Source organism: Besnoitia besnoiti, chromosome III (assembly GCF_002563875.1).
Source record: "Besnoitia besnoiti strain Bb-Ger1 chromosome III, whole genome shotgun sequence".
NCBI classification, from domain to species: domain Eukaryota; phylum Apicomplexa; class Conoidasida; order Eucoccidiorida; family Sarcocystidae; genus Besnoitia; species Besnoitia besnoiti.
Window position 1 is genome coordinate 3,298,852 of NC_042358.1, and position 19,517 is coordinate 3,318,368.

At 56.0% G+C, this 19,517-nt stretch overlaps 3 protein-coding genes and 1 non-coding gene across 4 annotated transcripts; 2 read left to right on the forward strand and 2 right to left on the reverse strand.

The window, feature by feature from the left end:
- Window positions 1-876: 876 nt before the first annotated feature.
- Window positions 877-4,962, forward strand: BESB_047470 (uncharacterized protein; the record flags this gene model as incomplete). The annotated part of the gene is made up of 8 exons (XM_029363198.1): window positions 877-879; window positions 1,141-1,941; window positions 2,260-2,337; window positions 2,629-2,720; window positions 3,187-3,262; window positions 3,578-3,659; window positions 4,094-4,402; window positions 4,838-4,962. The coding sequence occupies 8 exons, from the start codon at window positions 877-879 to the stop codon at window positions 4,960-4,962; spliced, it is 1,566 nt and encodes a 521-aa protein (XP_029220564.1).
- Window positions 4,963-5,917: 955 nt separating this feature from the next.
- Window positions 5,918-5,999, reverse strand: BESB_050830. Its single transcript has one exon. It is a non-coding gene; the product is annotated as a tRNA-Ser (tRNA).
- Window positions 6,000-7,121: 1,122 nt separating this feature from the next.
- BESB_047480 (protein phosphatase 2C domain-containing protein) lies at window positions 7,122-11,412 on the forward strand (the record flags this gene model as incomplete). The annotated part of the gene is made up of 7 exons (XM_029363199.1): window positions 7,122-7,380; window positions 7,999-8,499; window positions 9,200-9,321; window positions 9,746-9,821; window positions 10,246-10,388; window positions 10,764-10,853; window positions 11,362-11,412. 7 exons carry the CDS (start codon window positions 7,122-7,124, stop codon window positions 11,410-11,412), a joined length of 1,242 nt encoding a protein of 413 aa, XP_029220565.1.
- Window positions 11,413-14,386: 2,974 nt separating this feature from the next.
- Window positions 14,387-17,492, reverse strand: BESB_047490 (uncharacterized protein; the record flags this gene model as incomplete). Its single annotated transcript, XM_029363200.1, has 4 exons — window positions 14,387-14,926; window positions 15,193-16,064; window positions 16,350-16,483; window positions 16,798-17,492. The coding sequence occupies 4 exons, from the start codon at window positions 17,490-17,492 to the stop codon at window positions 14,387-14,389; spliced, it is 2,241 nt and encodes a 746-aa protein (XP_029220566.1).
- Window positions 17,493-19,517: the final 2,025 nt, after the last annotated feature.

Consider the following 19,517-nt stretch of genomic DNA (forward strand, 5'->3'; position numbering starts at 1 on the left):
AGGCATGATGCGTACGACGAATGCGTGTACATGTGCATGTGCACATGTGTGCTTTCCCCACTTTTTCGCTGCCAAGCAAGCATTTTAGCAATTGTCTCCGCGTGCTTTAGAGTGCAACAGTTATAGTTCTTCTCTGCTCTGTATTCTTCCGCTTTGTGTGTGTCGTGGGAAATCCACTGTACGCATCGGAACAGAGTTACCATATCTGTCTATGTGAAGCAAAACTGCGGCACACATGTAATACAGCTGGACACTTGAGCGTGGTACAACTATCTCGGATTTTCCGTTTTTCTTCACTTGCAAACGTATCTCCGGCCCATTTTTCACTTCTTTTTCCATCTGATGTCTCCCCTTTGCTTTACTTCGCTCGAAGTCGCCCTTCGTTGCCGGTCTTCGCTTCGTTCTTGGCATGGAGTGTCTCTGCAGGGAACGTCTGCGTTTTCCCTCCCTCTTCTCTCCCATGTTTTTGTGGCCTGCTTTCTCTGTCCTGCCCGAACTCTTTCCTGTGAAGACCGCTTGCCTCAGTCCTCCTTCGTATTCTCTTCTTTCCTCCCGCCCCCTAGCCAAGCAGTCCTCTTCTTTGCCGTCGGCAGAGTCCCTGCGTTTCAATCGGGCCTTTTTCTCTGGTCTCTGCCACGGGACTCTATCTCATCACGACTCTTCCGCAGTTTCGTCTGTTTGTCATTCCTGTTCATCCTCTTCCTTCTCTTCTTCTTGTTTCTCTTCCTTCTCTCGAGTCGCTCGCGAGCAGCGAGAAGAGCTCGGTCTGGCTGGCACCATCCGCATCCGAGCCCCTCCGCCTCGCCTCCGCCACCTTTATGGCTCGAGCCTTGAGCGCCACATCGTTCTGATTCAGGATCTCTCAACCGCGAAAACATGGTAGGAGCTCTTGACGACTTGTTTGGGTGTCTGCCTTTTCGGCACGCGACCGCCGTGAAGAGATCATCGTTCCTTCCTCACCAGCAGCTAAGCTCCAGCTGCAGCCGGTTTCCCGCGTTGGTAAGCTAACCCCCTTTTCTCTGCTGATGTACTTGTTCATCGGACCTGCGTCTCCTTTCTGTCTGCGCTGAAAGCTCCCTTGCGTCCTCTGTGCGACTCGCTGTTCTTCGCAGGGTCGCTGCTTTGAGGCGCTTGCTTCAGCGCTTTCACCCATCGGCGTGTGGCGAGCGCAGTGAGAGGCGACCGGAAAGCACTGCGGAAAAGGATCTGGAGAAGCCCCTGGAAAGGCATGCATGCGTGCGACAGGGAGGGGACGGCCCTGGACTCTTCTCCGCAGGAGCGCCCGCCTTTTTTCCATCTTCTCTTCACCGTTTCGGAGCGTCTCCGCGGCCATCTCCCTCCTATCCGTCGCCTCCGTCTTCCGTTCTTCTGGTCGGCCTCGACTTGGAAGGCCGCGAGCTGGGCAGATTCGGGCCTGTCTCACTTCTTCAGCTGAGTTTTTCGCTGTTCCCCACCTCCTCCTTCCGGGGCCTCGCCTCGCCTCGCAGCGTTGGAGAACTCCAAGATGTTACACCCTCATTCAGGGCGGAGACCCCTGCGAAGTCCCCTCCTCCTCTCACGACAGAACGCGCCGAGAGTTCGTCACCTTCCCACGCGGCACTCTCGCGTCCCTCGTCTGCAAAGCCTCCCGCCCGTCCGCCTGTCACTGGCGGCAAACGACCGCCGAGCCACGAGAGAGAATGGGTCGCGGACGCTGAGCAGGTAGGAAGCGCTCCATTCGAAGATGCGCCTGCTAAACCAAGAGAAGTCGCGGAGGAGGAGGTGGGTGCAGCGGACGCGGAGGAGATTGCGGCAGATGAGGCCAGGCTAGCGCTTGCGGAGAAGTACGTGGAGGAGAGCGGCGTGGTTTGCGTTATCGACCTCGGCGAGGGGAACGAGGAGAGGAAGGAGATTGTTGACCTGTTGAAGCCCGTGCTGGAAGACAATCTAGTCCCCAAAATCGTATGCACAGAGAGACACGCGATAGAGCCACCGGAGAGGGCGACGAGTCTCTCGACTCCACAACGCTAGACGAAGGCGCCAAGGGTTCTACCGTGTCGAGAATATGCATATGCATGCATGTGAAAAGGTGACAAATAATACTGTCGCAGCGCATGCCATCCCTCGCGTATGCGTCCGTAGGCGTCCGGAATCCTCTGTGCGCCGGAGGGCGTTCTCTAGAAGCGTATCTAGAACAAACACACATCTGAAGCGACGCACCTCGGACGAGGCTCGCGGGAAATAGGTTACAAACAAGCAGGTGTTTGCTTTTTCTTCCAGATGCATGACTGCCGAGAGGACAGCGCAGCGCTGAAGGCCCAATTCGGCGTTTCGCTGCGCGGCGTTCTCGATACACAGGTATGCTTCTTTCGACGCCGTTTTTAAAGTTTGCTTTCACCTCCGCCTCCCTCACTTTTCTGTGTGTGCCGTTTTTCTGCCTTTGGCTTGGCACGTATCCATCTCTCCGTCTACTAGCTTCCTCGACGCCCGTGCCGATGTAGAGATACAGACATCCGCACCTAATTTGAAGCTTCAGCTTTCTCTCGGTGCCTGTCTTCTAAGCTTCCTTTTCTCACTGTTCTGGCTTCCTTCCGGCGTCTGTCATTTGTTCTCTCCTCGTCTTCCTCTGGGGTTGGCGCCTCCGTACAGGCCGCCTTCCAAGTTCTCCGCGAGGCACAGCGTCTTCCGGCGTATGCGACAGGCCTCACTGAGCTCCTACAGCAAGAACTGGCTTTAATCAGGTTAGAAGATGAAAACAAGAAGAAGGGTGGCTGTCAGCCATAACGCAGCACCATACACGAAGAGACGCCATGAAACCGACTCACAAAGAAAACATATAACAGGATTTACTCGAGTCTGATCAGGGAGTGAGGCACCAACCAGGGAGATGAGACATGGAGGGATGTTTGCGGTTTCAGAAGGGTTCTTCGTCTTCAGGATTTTCCGTCAAGTCTCAGTTTCAGTCTCTGCATGATTCGTTTTCTCACTCGGTCCTGTCTTCCCCATCTATGTGTGCGTGTTTCTGCTGTGACCGGCTTCGCATTCTTCTGCGATCGAGTTTGTGTGTGATCTTATACTTCCATCAGTGCATCTAACTTAAAACGCTTGCCGCTCAGCTTCCGAAGCGTTTCGGCTGTTGGGTGTCTCATTGCGCTTTCGCGCACGAGAATGTCTTCCTTCTTTTCTCATTTTTATCTTTTTTCGCAGACCCGTGGGCAAGGCTGCAGTCGCGCGGCGGATGCGTACAGAGGCGCATCTGTGGACGGCGCGTCCCGTTCCCCGAGTAAGATGAAAAGAGACTTCACTCAAGTATCCCAGAATCCACCACAGGCACAGAGGACAGGACGTTTAGCGTGGATCGCAGCATGAACGCTGTTATTTGGAGCGTGCTCTAGCAACGGTATACGGCCGCTTCCCGTTACGTGCATATCCAGTGTGTCCCGCTACAGCATCCACCACTAAATAAATATATATATTCGTATACATATATGTATAATATTTTCTAGTCTTGTCGTGCACCTCATCGTCACCCATCCAGGTGCGTATGTTCCGGAGGTGCTTGGCAGGGTCGTGCCATTGCTGCGTTTCGTTTCTTTAGGATCTGCTTGAGTACGCGATTCAAGATGTCCTGCACCTCGCGCCTCTCATCATGCGACTGAAAGAGCGGCTCCAGGATGCGGGTAAGGCATGAAGCTTCTCCTCTTCAGAGTTTCTCAGAACGTTCGATGGCGCGTGGAATCTCTTGTTCGGGCTGGGAAGGCTGGAGAATGAGGCGGTACTCTGTTCTTTCACCTCAAAAGCGATTCCATTCTAGCTCGTGTGAGAACGATTTGCAGCCGTGCTTATTGCGTAAGTGGTGTTTCGACATACGAATCCCGCTCACATACCACTAGTGGGGGTCTGGTCTTTTGCAGGCGTTTGTCGGGTTTGCCGTTGACGGAGGCTTACATGCGGTAAAGCTTCTCTATGTGTCGCCCTTCTTCGCAGCCTCATGTTCTCTTTGTCTAGAGCCCTTGGTGGCAGTGGCAGCCGCTTGCCGTTTTTCCCGTGGCAAAAACGCGAAGATGCAAATGCGTTTTCTTCTTCTCTGTTGTGGCGCGATGCCTCTGCTCAGAGACATCTTCGCCGCCCTCACCGGGCGGGGCTCTTCCTGACTCTCCGCCGTCTTCAACTTCGTCTCTCGCGACGGCGGCATCGCCTCTGCTGGAGGAGACAAAGTACCGGAGCGAGTTATTCGCTTCCTCAGGTTCTCTCAACTTGAACTGGCGCGATTTGAACGCTGTTTTCGCTGCTGGAAGGGGCGCCAGAGTTCAAGCGATGCTGACCGCGGTTCATCCGGGTTGCATGTATTTTCGATTAAACCTAAGCAGGCAGTCGTCAGGAATCATCACCTTGCCTTCAATGATTCACAGCCTCAGAAACGGTGAGAACCAGGCACCAGAAACGCCGAGCAGCTCGCACAAGCTGGCGGGCGCTTCTCCTCTCTGAGTGCAGCCGCGTCCTCGCGGCTACGCATTGGCCTGCTCACGTACCTTTCCAGCGACCGCGTCTTCCCCTCTGTGTCCGCCTTCACTGAGGCCGTCATTCTGCTCTTCTGCATCTAGCGGCTTTTCGCTATTCACCGAACTTGCACATATGCGTATCCGTGTGAAAAACCGGGCCCAGGCATATTCTGTGTGCCTGGGAGACTGCGTCAGCTGCCGCCCCGTATGAAGTCGGGGCTGCAACTTCCTTAGGAGCCGTGCGAGCTGCGGCATGAGGGAGAATCACCCTCATTCTTCGTGGATATCGGAATCAATGGAGTTTGTTCAAAGTGCGATGTGCCGTTTTTCTGTTTTTTTTAATGCCTTTGCCTCAGTGCGCGTGGGAGAGACCATCGACGCCGTCGTCAGGGGGTGGAGCGACACGGGGCGAACACTGTACCTCGACGTGGCAGAAGACTCTCCACAAGCAAAAACGCAGAGAATCCTGCCGAGTGACTAGATACCAGAACAAGCTCAGTTGGAGAATCACACGCCACGTTCACACATATACAATTGCTTCATCTGTATATGCGCTTTTCCATCTTTAGGATTTATTCTGCATATCCGGATGTGTACATTTGTGAGCGTGTGTGCGTTTTCTGATCTCCTTCCTGCATGCTGTTAGTACCTTGAGATTAGCCCATTGTTAGTCACGGGCCTGCGCATTTTATACATGTATCCCTGGTGCGCGCAATTTTTTTTCAGAGACGGCCTCCTTTGAGACAGTCTACAGCACTTTTCAAAGCATAACTAATTGCGTTGGCTTATTTAAAAGGACCATGTCTCATTCGTCACGTGGTGAGCCGTGTGCAGGTGGATACGCGAAGCCACACTACGGCCTTATATATATATATATAGAGAGAGAGATAAAGAGTGACAGACTGCAAGCCGGACGCCTCTAGATTTGCTTGAATACGTGGGCTTGACACTGAGTAGAGGATACAGGGGGACTTATACGTGTAGGTTTGTCGTGCGTGGCTGTACAAACGAGCCTGATGAGGAGCACAATGGAAAAACTGTTCGTCGTAGACATGAACAAGCCCCTCCATTCCACAACGTGTGACGGCAGACCAAATATCCGTCAGCGCTTGCCTTAACGCTGGACGTCTAGTGATCACAGAAGCCTGGAGTAGCTAATTGCACATTACTGCGTAGATTGCTCACTGTCTGCAGATGCAAAGCGAGCATCCTGAATACCACAAGCCTCTCCGGTGGCTTGGAACCTTCTGCGGTCTGAACCTCACGCTAGAACATGAGATTAGACATTGAACTTGTCCGTGCCGTTCAGAGTGGCGCCTTCCGTAATCCCCCCTCACGTGACGCGTTACAGCAAGTAAAAGAAAGTAGGGTCCCGAGAACCGCCTACTCCTCTGGTACTGCGTAGATAAAGAAGCGAAAAACGTTCCGCGAAGAAACGACGGCGGCAGGATTCGAACCTGCGCAGGCAGAGCCTAATGGATTTCTAGTCCATCTCCTTAACCACTCGGACACACCGCCTGCCTGACGCCGTCTTTTTGCGGAGCGGACTGTCATCCATTGTTCTTTCTCGAACACGAAATATGAGGGACGACGAGAAACAGAGATTCTCCACATCTCTAATGGTGGAAGTGGATTCGCTCGCGTTCGCGGCGAGGTTGTCTTCCTCCCACTCTTCAAGCTCAGATCGCTACGGCGTCGTTTCTCTCATCGGGGGCTCACCTCGGCGCATGCGGTGCCGACGCGGAGAGAGTAGAAGATCCGAAAGGGACGGGCTTTTCTGCTTGCGCTTGTCCTGACAGCGAAACGACCATTGGGAACCCTTCCCGGAGGCGATACACACCTGCATTTTGTCACTACTGTAGCAGAGGCGTCGCGCGCTGAACAGTTGAGCCTCATTTACAGGGTCCCGCGGCGCTCTCCAGTCTACTCCTCTTCAGTCTCCTCCGCGGCCTTTGGAACCGAACAAGCTACCGAAAAGCTTCTTCCTTGTTGCTTCCGTCTGTCTTGAGTTGCGTTTGGCCGAAAATTTCTTTTCTTGATGAGGACTCCACCCTGTTTTTCCCAGCTGTTTTCATTTCGATGACATGCTTCTCGCCCTCGTCGAGGCCATGAGCCGCTGGCCTGTCTGAGGCCGCCTCCCGTGCTCGTTCTGGACAGGGAACCGTCCGCGGCGTAGTCTTTTCGAAGCCATTTTCGACGTTTGCCGAGATTCGCTCTCTCCGTGGCAACGAGGCCTCAGTCAGGAAGCTACCTTGCAGTCTCCAGGTTCCATGCCCGCTTTCGGTCTTCAACGCCCGTTCGAGTTCGACCTCTCGCTCTAAGCAATTCCTTCTCTGGTCTCTCTTTGCCTTCCCTCATGCATTGATCTGTGCTGCTCACTGAGGACGTCGCCCCTTATCTGCTTTCCTCTGCTTTCTTTGGACTGATCCTCTTCTTTCTCTCACCTTGTTTCTTTCAGCCTCCTCCCCGCTTCCTCGCTGGCAATGACCCCTTTCTGCGGCCTCTTCTCCCTTTCAGCTTCCTGATTTCTTCTACCAGAAGTCGTTCCTCCCACTATCTCCTGTTTCCTCCTTATTTCTTCGCTCCTAGTTCCGCTTCCAGATAGTTATTTGCGCCGATTTTCTGCCTGACCTGCCGACGATGCCCTGCCCTGACTCGGTCACCACCCCCTCGTCGCGCCGTGAGGAGGGCGAGCGGGACCCCAAGCGCCCGCGAGGCGAGGCTTCGCCGGCGCCGCCCTCTCCTTCTTCCTCGTCGTCTCTGCAGATTCGCATGGAAGCGCGCTTCATGCAAGGCAGACGGCCGAAACAGGAGGATCGCCACGTGCTCATTTCAGACATCAGCACGCTCGTCGAGGGACAGGAAAAAGCAGACGTCGAGGCCCTGGGGTGTACGCCAAGTAAGGCCTCCATATCATGGTGATAGACGACCTGCGATGTCAGAACTCGGCAGCAACAGAGTAAAGATGTGCAGAGACTTATGGTCGCGTTTTTTTTAACATGCAAACGTGAACTTGTGCAAACCGGGAGTGCACCGAGCGAGTAGCAGCACCGCCAGATGCGTGAGTCGTCCGTGCCACGAGGAGACATGCCGCAAAACTCAGAATTTGTTTCCATGGAAGAGGCCTTCCTGTGGAGCGGCGCCCCTGCGGGGACAGAGGAGACTGCAGAAGCGAAACCGGTGGAGTCCACGCGGGTTGAACAGGCTTTTGACGATGTTTTAGGCCGTGACGTAGTCCATATGTCTCCGATGCCTACGATATTCGACGCACAAGTATACGCGTTTGCTGTTTATGAACTGCATATATATGCGTATGTATTCTTTATGTATGCATGCATTTTTAGAAATATCTGTATATACATATATGCATCCTATAAAGAGCTCCTTTGCCGTGTGCGCATTCCTGAAGGCGATCAGAGCCCCTGGATCTTTCTTCGTCCAAGTCCTAATCCGTTGTCTTTTCTGGCCTTCTGTCTTTCACTTCAGTTCTTGGTGTGCTTCATTCGCTTCGCTGCAGAGGCCCTCGTGGCGTTGTTTGACGGGCACTGCGGGGCGACGTGCTCGGAGTTCTGTGCCGCGCAGCTGCCGTCCCGCTTGGTCTCCTATCTGGTGAAGCCTCTGCCCAAGTCGAAGCGGATGCAGCTCGCGAATCCTCCAGCCGCCCGCGACGCCGCCACCGCGTCCAGCGGTGCCGCGCCCTCCTCGCCCGCGGCGCTGCCTTCGCGAGCCTCAGAGACTTCCTGCCTGCTCACCAAGCTGCCTTCTGCGCTCTCGGCGTCTGCCGTGTGTCCCTTCGCGCTGCCATCTGCGGCTCTGGATGGTCTCTTCCCCTCTCTGGGGCCACGGCTCGTATCGGCCTTCAAACACGTCGACCGCGAGTTCCTCGCCAAGTACCGGACGCTCAAAGTCGGCGGCTGCACTGCCGTCGCCTGCCTGATGTTGGGCGACTTCGCCGTCGTCGCCTCCGTGGGAGACTCGCGCGCAGTTGCAGGTTTGCTGAAGCGGAAGAGGCGAGAGGGTAAGCGGAGACAGCCAAAGAGCTGCGCCTTGCGCAGAGCCGCAAGTGGGACGGGGCTTGGGAAGGCAGTGAGAGCGGAACTCGCTCGGCAGATTGGGTCTGCGCGGGCCTCTCTTCGTCCTGCACCCGTCCCTGGGAGGCAGCTCAGGCGGAGCGGGAGAGGTGTACGCGAGCTCGTCTAGCCGCGTAGCGAACGGCGGCTTTGAAACTACAAGAGCGACCATGAAGGGAAATCTGCCGAGCCCGAGTGCAAGGCGCTGCACGCGCGACCCAGGGAGTGGAACGCGAGGAGAGGGCGCCACCCCAACCTGTATCCGACGTTAGAGTCTTCTAGAAGAAGCGTAGAGAGTAACTGGCACGAATGAGACAGGCGAGCAGGGCTGTCTTCGCCTCTGTCATTTATTGTTCCTTGACTGCTGTCCTCGTGTGTTTTCGCTGTGGAATGCTTGTTGTCTCTCCTCAGTGACGCCGAGTGAGCGAGACGCCGAAGCCGGCGAAGATCGTTCGGCAGCAAATGGAGAGAAGCCTGAGAGCGGCGGCTCTGCGCAAGCAACCTCAGCCTCGTCTCTCTCGTCCCCACCTTCGGCAGACGGCAAGGAGGCGTCGCAGCCGGCGCCTGCGAGCCGGACGGACGGCGAGGCACACCCTCAGCGAGACGACGAGAACGCCCACGAGGGCGAAGAGGAGCTGGTGTGGGAAGCGCTTCGCGTGAGCCGCGACCACAAGCCCAATCTCCCGGAGGAGCGCGAGCGCATTGAGGCGAACGGCGGACAGGTCATCGAGGTCGGCGGCGTTGCGCGTGTGGCGCCCAGAGGCTTCCAGGTAAATCCTTCAAAATGGAGAACGAACACGGCGGCAGAGAAGGGTGGCTGTGCGCTCAAGCCTTCGTGGCGAATGCGAAGCAGCCACACAGAGACCGGGGGAAGTCGCGAGGCTCCGCACAGAGAGCGCGCGAGAGAGAGAGTCTCAAAAGTCGCGGAGAAACAGAGACGCTTCCAGGGACGCGTGGAATACATTGTGTGGCAAGAGCGTCTGAATATCTTCGCCGGGATGGCTGGCGTTGTTGGGCTCGCTCAATTACGCAACGAGGGGGGTGTCGAATGGAGCAGCGACCGGGAGAAATGCTTCCGATCCAGCGCAAAGAGAGAAATGCGCGAGGTTCGGGGTTCGTCGTCCCGTGCTTTTCGCGCTTTGCCGGTCGAGCCAGATCTGAAGGGCGTATCCGAGGAATGCCTTCTGTTCCCAGGAGAGAGCCAAGCAAATCAAGATGGAGCAGTGCCTCCACGGCGGCACATCGAAACCTCCCCCTGTGCTCATGGCAGGTAAATCCATCCGCATCCGACTGCCAAGTGAAAGTCGTGATATCCCTACAGCGTTTATACGCTCCTTCTTGTCGCTAGACCAGAAGCCGTTTAGCCGTGCAGCCGTTTAGTCTGTATCGTCTAACGCGCCTCTAGACCGCACCTGCGATAGGTAAGTCTATCTTGTTCTGACCGAGAGACGCAGTTGTGTCAGGTGCTCTGCGTGACTGTCTCCTTTTGGCCCAAGCTTCCCCTCTGTAGGGCGGCCTTCCCTTGCCTTTTCTGTTCTCCTGTTTGTCTCTGTTCCCCCATGTTGCCACGGCTTGATCCCCCGCCTCGTTTTCTCCCCTTTCCGTCGCTTCAGCCCTTCGTCGGTGCCTGTCGCGCAAAGGCACCGGCCGTAGTTGACACTGGCGTCATCCGCGAACTTCTCTTGTGTTGTCAGTCTCGCGCGGCTTCGGAGACAAAGAGCTGAAGGAGGAGAATCTGATCACCGCGACGCCCGACGTTTTCGGGCTGCACGTCACTGAAGACGTCCGCCTTCTCCTCATCGCGTGTGATGGAGTCTGGGATGTCATGACAGATCAGGTGAGTTCTCTAGTTGCCGAAGGTCGTCTGCAAAGACATGGCTCGCGTTCTTCAGCGAGGAGCGAAGGTTTGGGCGCAGTCAGAAACGGCGAATCGAACAGCATCGAGCTTTCCTCAGTACATGCTGTATACGGCGTCGGAAGGGAAGAGTTGCCTTCTTTCTCTTGCGGAAAGACCTTTCACGCGCGAAAAGAACGAGAGGGGCGCCCTCGCAGGCAAGGAGAGGGCGGCCGAGGGCGTCCTCCCCGCGGTTTGTCTCTGGGTGCGAGGCCTGCCATTATCGCGCGAGAGAGAAACGCCTTGCCTTTGTTCTCCGGTCTGGACTCTTGCGTTTCTGTCTCCAGGCGTGCTTGCCTTCCCTCCGTGTTTTTTTAGGAAGCGGTCGAGGTCGCAGGGACGCATCTGGACGATCCCCGAGAGGCCGCCAGTCAGGTCGTCAAACGCGCCTTCGAGCGCGGCAGCCAGGTGAGGGTCTTGCGGTGACTTATTGTTTCTTGGGTGTCCCGCTATTCTTTTTCCCGCCGTGGACTTCGTGTTTCGCTTGAGGGTGCGTCGCTCCCAGAGACAGTGTGTGATACCGGGTCATAACGCTACTCTGCTTCTCGTTGTCGCTTCGGATGCGTCCCTTGGACGAAATAATACTATCGACGCTCAGTTGCAATTCCAGGACTTTTTGATGAAGAATTGCGCGCGTTTGAATTCTGTCAGAGTTGCGCTGTGTGTTACAGTTCTCGGAATGATAAAAGGCACTTTGTTGCCCGCCTGGCTGCCTTCAGGTTGTCGTTCCTTACCTTTGCCACCTGTTGTAGGCTGAGAAACTGGAGTGTCTGTTTCGCTTCGCCCGGCGCGGTTATGCGCTCTGGTTCGCCTCCCACGCGTTCCTCACTCTCGTTCTTTTTTTTTCGATCTCGTTCCTGGGGATGGTCGTTGGTTGATTTGCTGCTCCGGTGTGCCTGCGGTTACCTTTGTGCAGGACAATTTAACGGTCGTCGCCGTCGTTTTCAGTCACGAAGAACGGGACTAGGTCTTTCCGTGCGGCCGAAATAGAGCAGATGACAAATGCATTTGATTTTATATTTTTTTTAAGAAGCTCCGTGACCTTGGAAGCCTATCTGTTGGCTGCATAGGCAACTGTAGCCGGCGCTCAGGGAAGCGTTAAAAACAAGACATGGAAATATCCGTATTGGCCCTCTCGTGCTTCTGCCGCCTTTTTCTTCTTTCATGTGGCATAACTTATGATGCCCAATATTTTCGGGTAGAAGGGCAGGCAAGATTTTTCCTTGGCGGCCTTCAACACCTCGGGAGATCGAGTGCAGCATCTGGCTTCTAGGGTTTAGGTTTAGTCGCCGCTTCATGTGAAAACTGATGCCGTGCTCACCCAGCTGCGGCGTCGGGCGCTCGCCACGCAGCCTAGTTCCTGAGCATCAGCTTGGATAGTGCAGGAACGCAAGACAGCGCCGTCGAAGCCTTTGCGCTCCATGTAAAGCCAACTAACAACAAAAGGAGTCTTGCAGTCGAGAGTCGACATATATATATATATATATGTCCAGGTGTATCTGACCGAGGTATGGGCACACGCGATGACGCACGATTCCGTCGTGGAATAAATATGGGAACTTTCTCGATCGTAATCCATGGCAAGGAGCGGGCGCCGCCAGGTATGCAGATATCCATGTACTATATATATATATATATATATATACCAGTACTCAAGCCGCTATTAAACTCAGTATCCTGCTTCGCTTTTTTGCTGCATAAAGGGGTAGACGTAGGACAATTAGAGTGTTCAGCTGAGAAAAACATGCCAAAACACGACGCGGTGGCGCCGAGCGGTCGGTCAGAGAGTTCGTCTTGCCTTCCGCGTGTTTCGATTTTCAACGCCGACCGCGCATCGGAGAGATGCACGTCGGAAGCAGGCACTGCGCACCACGAGCACATGCGCCCGTATGAGCTACCTCCTCACCTTCCACATTCTGCGGCATGTATCTATCTACGTAAACTTCTGATGGAAAGTCAAGATAGACAGGTAGGGCGACCTATGCAAACGCATGCGTCCTAATGTGGGTCTATCTACCGACAGACGCATGGTGGATGGCAGATGTATCTCTAAATGCGTACCTACCTATGTGTATTACGTCTAGTGTTCATTTGTACCATTCAAATGACGCGACACAGCGATCTTCTTCGCCTGCGGTCACACTAGAGGCTTCTTTTTGCATACTTTTGTGTGACATCTGCATCTGAATTCGTGTCCTGTGAGCGTGGGTTTGCTGTGGCCGTCCATGAAGCGCCCGCCTGTCATTTCCGTGCAATCGTTTATACGCACACGTGTCAAAGAGAGTGTGCAGTGAAGGTGAAGCCTCGGAAGTGCGTGGAAGCGCCTGCATGCACAAGCGGACTCGTGTAATCTTGATTGATCCGTAGAAAAAACGGATGAGAGGCACCCGTTCCCATCGGTCTGCATCCTCTCGAAAATCTGTTTCAAAGTGTCCCACCCAGACTGGGCTTCAAGAAAACGAGATCCTGAACACACGAGAAACGAAATCTCTATCGCAAACGGAAAGAGAACTCAACAACGACGTCGAGGCGGCCGGAAACACCTTGCGCCCTCGCCTCGCTCGCGTTGCCCTCTCTGCTCCCGTTTTTCTTTTCTCTCAGACACAGTCCACAGGCATCGACAGACACGATCATCAGGAAGCCGTTCCGGAATGGACCGCAGAGCCACCTCAACATACGCATAGACGCGGAGAAATGGAGACAAGACAATGGGGAAATGCCAACAACTTCCTCTCATCCACACATACTACGAGCTCGCACTCTTCCGGCCTGCGACGGGGCCCTGCGCACACACAAACTCTGTGCATGCCGCGGAAACCGAGCCGTCCCCTTCTCTCCCCACGTAAGCTTCGCACAGGCGCGAAAGAAGCGAACCCAAAAGCACAGAAAACGGATTGCTGCACTGCCTCGATGCATGTGGATCGTGCCGCCCGCCGCAGGCTTGGTTGTACGTACTCGTACACGGTACATACAAACTTACTCTCATATCGCATGCATCGGCACACAGAAATGCCACACAGAACACTTGGATATACAGGCTCATGCGCACGAGATGTGCAAACACGACACGCAGCGACTTCAAACAGATACACGTGAACGAAAATACAGTGGGCTGTGCAACCAGACATTGCGGAGAACCTCCTTTTCATCGACCTGGCAGCGTCAGGACGTTGCCGTGCCACTTGACTGATAAAACTGTCACTTTGACAGGTCGATTTGACCGTGCGCCTCGGCGGACTCCGAAGGAGGCGAGTTTCGCTCTCTCCCTGTCCCTTTCTGCATTCGGTCCGAGTTTCTCGGCACGCGCCACTCGAGCTCTTCGAGGAGTCTCTGCGTTCACTCAAATCGTCCACTTCCCCTCCCCTTCCTCCACAAGCCAGACGCGAGCGGTGCTCACTCAAAATGACTATCTATCTTGCAAATCCACGCATTTCTTGATCACGGGAATCGCCAGAGCTCGTTCGCCTCCCGAGAACTGTGGCAACACGTGCTTCGCCTGAACTCTGATTTCCTTGAACCGCCGACACAGACAACTAGCTGTGTAAGTGTACGACTCTGCGAGAGACACACGAATCGACGCCGCCTCGCCCGACACACAACCTCCCACACTCACCCCCGCCATCCTCCGTTCTGGGTTCCCACAGACCCCCGAGCAACACAAACGCCTCCACTACGTATGAAGAAGGGATTGCCGCCAGGCGAGCATCTCAAAAACGCATCGCTACACACGCACGTCGCACGTCCCCTTCGCGGCTTGGGTCGGTATTCGTTCACTGCGCGAGCGAAGCGCAAAGCGCGCGGAAGCTTGAGAAAAACCGCCCTCCTTTCTCCCTCACCTCCTCAGGTTCTCCCCCGTTGGGAGCTGCTGTGCCGTTTGAAAAAAGTCTCGCAGTGCGTCCACGTCGCTCCCCGACTGGCTCTCTGCGCGCCGGTCTGCGCGCTCAAGCGAGCTGTTCCGCGGGGTCCACTTGCCCCACTTGGTGGGTCTCTCTCTCCCGGCGTTGTCGCTCCTTTCTCGCCATCTTGGCTGCTTTCTGGCGCTCCTTCTCCTTCTCGACCGCCTCGCGCGCGGACTGCGGCCAGTACGGATGCGGGTCTTTGCGCTTCAGATAGACCAGCCAGAGGAGCACGCAGAAGTTCACCATGCAGAAGCCGAGCATGATGAGGCAGGGGTACAGGTAGCGCGAGTTGAACACATGCACGACAAGGGTCTGCATCGGGATCTTGAGCAGCGAGAGGAAACCGGCAATCATGTGGATGATACCCACCAACTTGCCAAAGTGGCAAGAAGAGAAAGTGTCCGAGACGTAGCAGTAGCTCTGCGACGAGTAGAAGGAGACGTAGCAAATATACAGCAGGGCCGCCACGTACGCCGAACCCGTGCTGCCAATCATCGAAAACCCGTAGGCCAACGTGATGAAGCTGTTCAACAGCAGCAGCGCCGGCATAATCCCGACCGTGTCCACGACCTTGCCCAGGACCTGAACAAAAACGACGGAAAAAAACCAAAAGAAATTCCTCCCCGCTCTCTGAACAAACTCCTCACGGGACACTGGCGCCCCTGTTCGAGCGCCAGTCTCACACCCCTCCGGGACACCCTGCATTCGCAGCTCAGCGGCGCGCCGCGCCCACCCCCTGCCAATCTCGCCCGCCATAGTTGAACGCCTTACGGCACGTAGACCCCCTTTCGAAACGCCCTCTGACTGGGCTACGCAGTCTCGCGCGCGCGATCGCCGCGGTCACTTACCAAGCATGGGAGGCAGGAGAAGGGGAGTGCTGCACCCATGAAGTCGTTGACTTGTTTGCCCAACAAGTTCTCTCCGCCGGTGGTGAAGAAAGCGTACATGATGGCCTTGAGGACGCTGTACACAATGATGCCGAACGCGTACTTGGAGAAGACTTGCGTCCAGAACTTCGGCGCTTTTCCTTCTTCCTCCAAGGCGTCTTCCATGGCAGCGGGGTTGCTGATGACGCCGCCGTCGACTTCGGAGGGAGCTCCGCCGCGGACACTCCCTGCGCCGCTGCCAGCGATCGGCGGCAGCGACGACGTGAGGAGCTGCCCAGAGGAGAGCGCGCCTGGCGAGCCGTCGATCAGCGCCCTGCTCATTCCCGGCGTGATGACCTGGGTCGTGGCCTCCGTGTCTGCAGAGGGCAGCTTCTCCAGCTGCGGAAGCGGCGCCACCGCGGGCCCGTCTGTCGGCTCTGTCGACGCCGGCTGCTGCGTCGTCTCGTCTTTTGCCTCGCCTTCGCCGGCAGCCGCTGTCTTGCACGGTGGGCTCCCGAGCGACCCAGAGGCTCCGCCTTGGACTGCAGGCGCCGCTCCAGTGCCGAGGTAGTTGGGAGGCGGCACAAGAGCGTTGGGCGACGTCGGATGGTGGAGGGCGGCGCCCGTCGTCATCTCCTCGAGGGGCGTGTGCATGTGGTGCTGGTGCATCCAGTCCTTCACCTCTTGGAAGCTCGAGAAGCTGTCTCTCCACGCGTGCGCGCCGTAAGACGCGAAGGAGTCGTTCACGCGCACCAGTGGATGCGGCTGCGCCTCTTCCTCCAGGCAGACGAATTCGTTCCACGGCTTAAACACTTGCAGCGGAATCAACACCAGCGCGAGCACGAAACACAAGCCTGCACAGAAAGAAAGGCACATGACACAGAACTACAGCGCGACAGCGGCCTTGAGCACTGACAGAGCGTCAAGCGCAACGCCTTGAACTACACTCCGCATCGACCGCTGGCGTAGTAGGGACTGACCATGTTGCCATGTTGCACGAATGCGCCGCATTTGATATATTTGCAGTTGTGTGCATGCGTGGATTGCGATGCACGTGGCAGAGAAGACGGCAGCAGCGAAAGAGAAAAACAGATAAACGTGAGAGACAAACGCCTGAGGGGACTGCGGCGGCGGCTCACCTGGACCACAGACTGCGTAACCGATCGATACTTCCTTCAGGTGGATGTTGTCGTAGGCGTTTTCCGTGACGTCGAGAATCGTGGGCATTGCAAAACTCGCACTTTTCGCGGCACCGAGCAACGCAATAACTAGCCTGGAACACACAACGCCGAGACACAGACGGGGAGAATTGCAGTCAGACGAGACTCCCTCCTCGTTGAGCGGCGGAGAAAACCGCCCTTTTTGCTCACGGCGTCTGACTGCCTCAGTGAGATTCGTTCGCTTTCCCGTGGCCTTCACGGCCCTCCCACTCCCCCTGCTGCTGCGATTCCGTTCGGTGCGTTCCGTCGATTCAACGAAATCTACATTGAAGCTAGGGAGTGGTGTGTTGACAGAAGCGTTCAGGAGCACCTCCGAATTTACAGACTTTTTCTGGCGCCTGCGTCGGGACTTTTTTTCGTTGCCTACCCTTCGTGTCCTGGGAACAAGTTGGCAGACGACAGCAGCGGCAGATAGCCGACGTCTGAGCCGACGCCCATGAGGATGAATGCGGGGAAGTAGGTCTCGCAGCCCTTTCCGGCGAAGGCCAACAAGAGCCAGGAGAGCAGGTTGCAGAGTTGTCCGAGCATTGCGGTGATTCTGGCGCCGAGGAAGTCGAGGAGAATTCCGGCAAGGAGAGAGCAGGAGAAGGCGAAAGCGAGACATGTGACAAACAGCTTGCCAACCTCGGAGTTCTGCGCCTCGCAGCGGTAGCGGCGCCCACCGTTCTCGGGAAGCCGCATGTCAGGCTCGCTCTCGTCGCACAGCCAAATGTACGCGTCGTTGCGGAAGAGAAGATTCGACAAATTAGGCCACGCAAAGTAGACGCGCGCCGTCAACAGCGAGTAGACAAAGTAGACGGCTAACAGCAGAAAGCGGTTGAACCCGCACGGCCGCGGCTGACACTTGGCCGCCCGCACCGCCGGGGTTTCCTCCACCGAAGACAGGAGTTTGTGAAGCTGCCGCAGGAAAAAATAGTACATCCGCACGCACGGATTCCGCGAAAACGTCGTCGGCGGCTTGCGGTAAGAAGTCCCGTCAGGCAACACGACCTGGTACGCGGTGCTGCCATCACGCCCGCTGGGCGCGCTCATACGCGGTGGAGGCGCGGCCGGAGGAGCCATTTTTAGTACGTGCGCCAGAAAAGACGCAAAGAAAACAAAACACGCCGGACAGAAACAAGAAGACGCAACAATCGCTAGAAGACAGGAAAAGAAAAAGCCAGGGGGACGGAAAGAGGGAGAGGGGGGGGCGGCGAGAGAGGCTCCCCAAGCCGAAGGGTTTCTTCGTCCTTTTAGGGCGGACGGTCAGCCACGGAACACATGAGGGGAATGCCAAAAAGGCAGATGCAAGAGCGCAAAAACCACGAATCGGCGGGGCGAAACCGACACGCTAGATCCCGGAAGAGAGTACGGGCCGTCTCAGTGCGTCGTAGACGAGGCCGCCAGATAGAAGCGACTTGAACAAGAAAAGCGCGGGGAGCGCCCCGTAATACTTTGAGGCAATGCGAAAAAAGCTACGCAGCCAAGAGTTCGGCAAACAGAACGTCTCTGTGCAAACTGCCGAATACACGAAGACAACGACAGACGGAAGCAAAGCCCGAAGAACCAGGCGAAATCGAACCCGCAGTAACTTGACGCAGGTCACAAAAAACCAGATTAGAAGACATAGCGAAAAACAGAAAACCCCAGGATGTACCGTGTAAGAGCAGAATATCAGAGAATGGCAAAGAAGCTAAAAAAGAGGAGGAGACGCGAAGAAGTGAACACAGGGGGGGGCGCGAACAGACATCGCATGTGTTTTCTCAAGTTGCTCTTGCGGCCACCACCTCGCGCACTCGGAAAAAACCCGAAAAACGACCTGACGCAGTTCGCCCGCCTGTGCGGCCGTGCACAAATCGTTCAGTTTTGCTGGTGCCCCGACCGACTTTCGTAAATCGGGTTTTAAGTAACGAAACAGGGTCCACAGCTAGAAACGAAGGAACACCAACGCAAATCAGAGTCTCGTGGGGGGGAGGCGATGCCGAAAACTTCGAAGACAGGGAAAGAACAGTCGCCTGCCAACTTTTTCCAATAAAACGCAGGCGGGTCTAAAACGGAGACACGCACGTGAAGCGCCAGAAAACGGAGAGTGCCCTCTTTTTCAGAGTAGACTGAAACCCGTCGCGAAACCAAAGGGAAACGCAGTAACATCGGCCAAAAAGAACTCTGCCGTGAAAGCAAAGCTCCGCGGGAACGAAGAACACGCGTCTTCTGCAGCTGACTTCTGAGAGCGTTTGCAAAAACAGTTGTGCTGGCTCATCATCCGCTACTGCCGGCTCGCTCGTTCCCAAGAACCGGCCTCGCGCGGAGATGCTCGACGCAAGAAAAATCTATAGCTGCGACTTGACGGGCCAAAAGGAATAGGCCCCCGGCACGCGAACGAGCGATCGCCGCGTCGCATACGAAACTTGAACGACACGTATCGGCTGGCGAATGTGCAGTTGACCGCGGGGTTGTCCGGACGCGAGCGCTGAGAAGTGCCTATGCAGACGCCGGACCCTAGTCTGGAAACGAACCGAAATAAAGGCACACGGTGCTCTTTTGATAACGTGCACGATTCCCAGTCTCGTGCGTTTACTCAGCTCGACAGGTGGCCTCTGAACCCCTTCTTAGAGCTTACAGCATACGCCCGGTCGCGGCCGCGAGTGCCGCGCCTCAGTCGTCAGTCGGACAGAAATACGGGTGGATATGGGAGATGGCGGCGCAAACCAGCACGTGCGCGGGAACGTCGAACAACGCACTGCCGCCGCAATCAATTTAGCTAGCCTTTCTTCTGTGTCGTCTCGGTCTCTATGTCGCTGTAGCTCTTGATCCGCCACATATCCGTACAGAGTCACAGGCGCACCTGCGCGGTTGACCTCTGAGACGTATTCCAGCAAACCCGAGTTCGCAGACCAATGGCGATGCTCCTGGACTGGGAACGAATATGGAGACGGAACTCTAGGGTGTGAGATCCGCGAAACGAAGGCATTGCAGCAACGGGGGACCGTTGGGCTTGGGAAAGGACACCTCTAAGTCGCGGGCAGAGACGAGCGGCTCGAGTCGGCGGGGTTCGGCGTCGCTGACGCGTATCTCCCACCCCGCTCAAAACCCGGGCGCGGCCTTCAC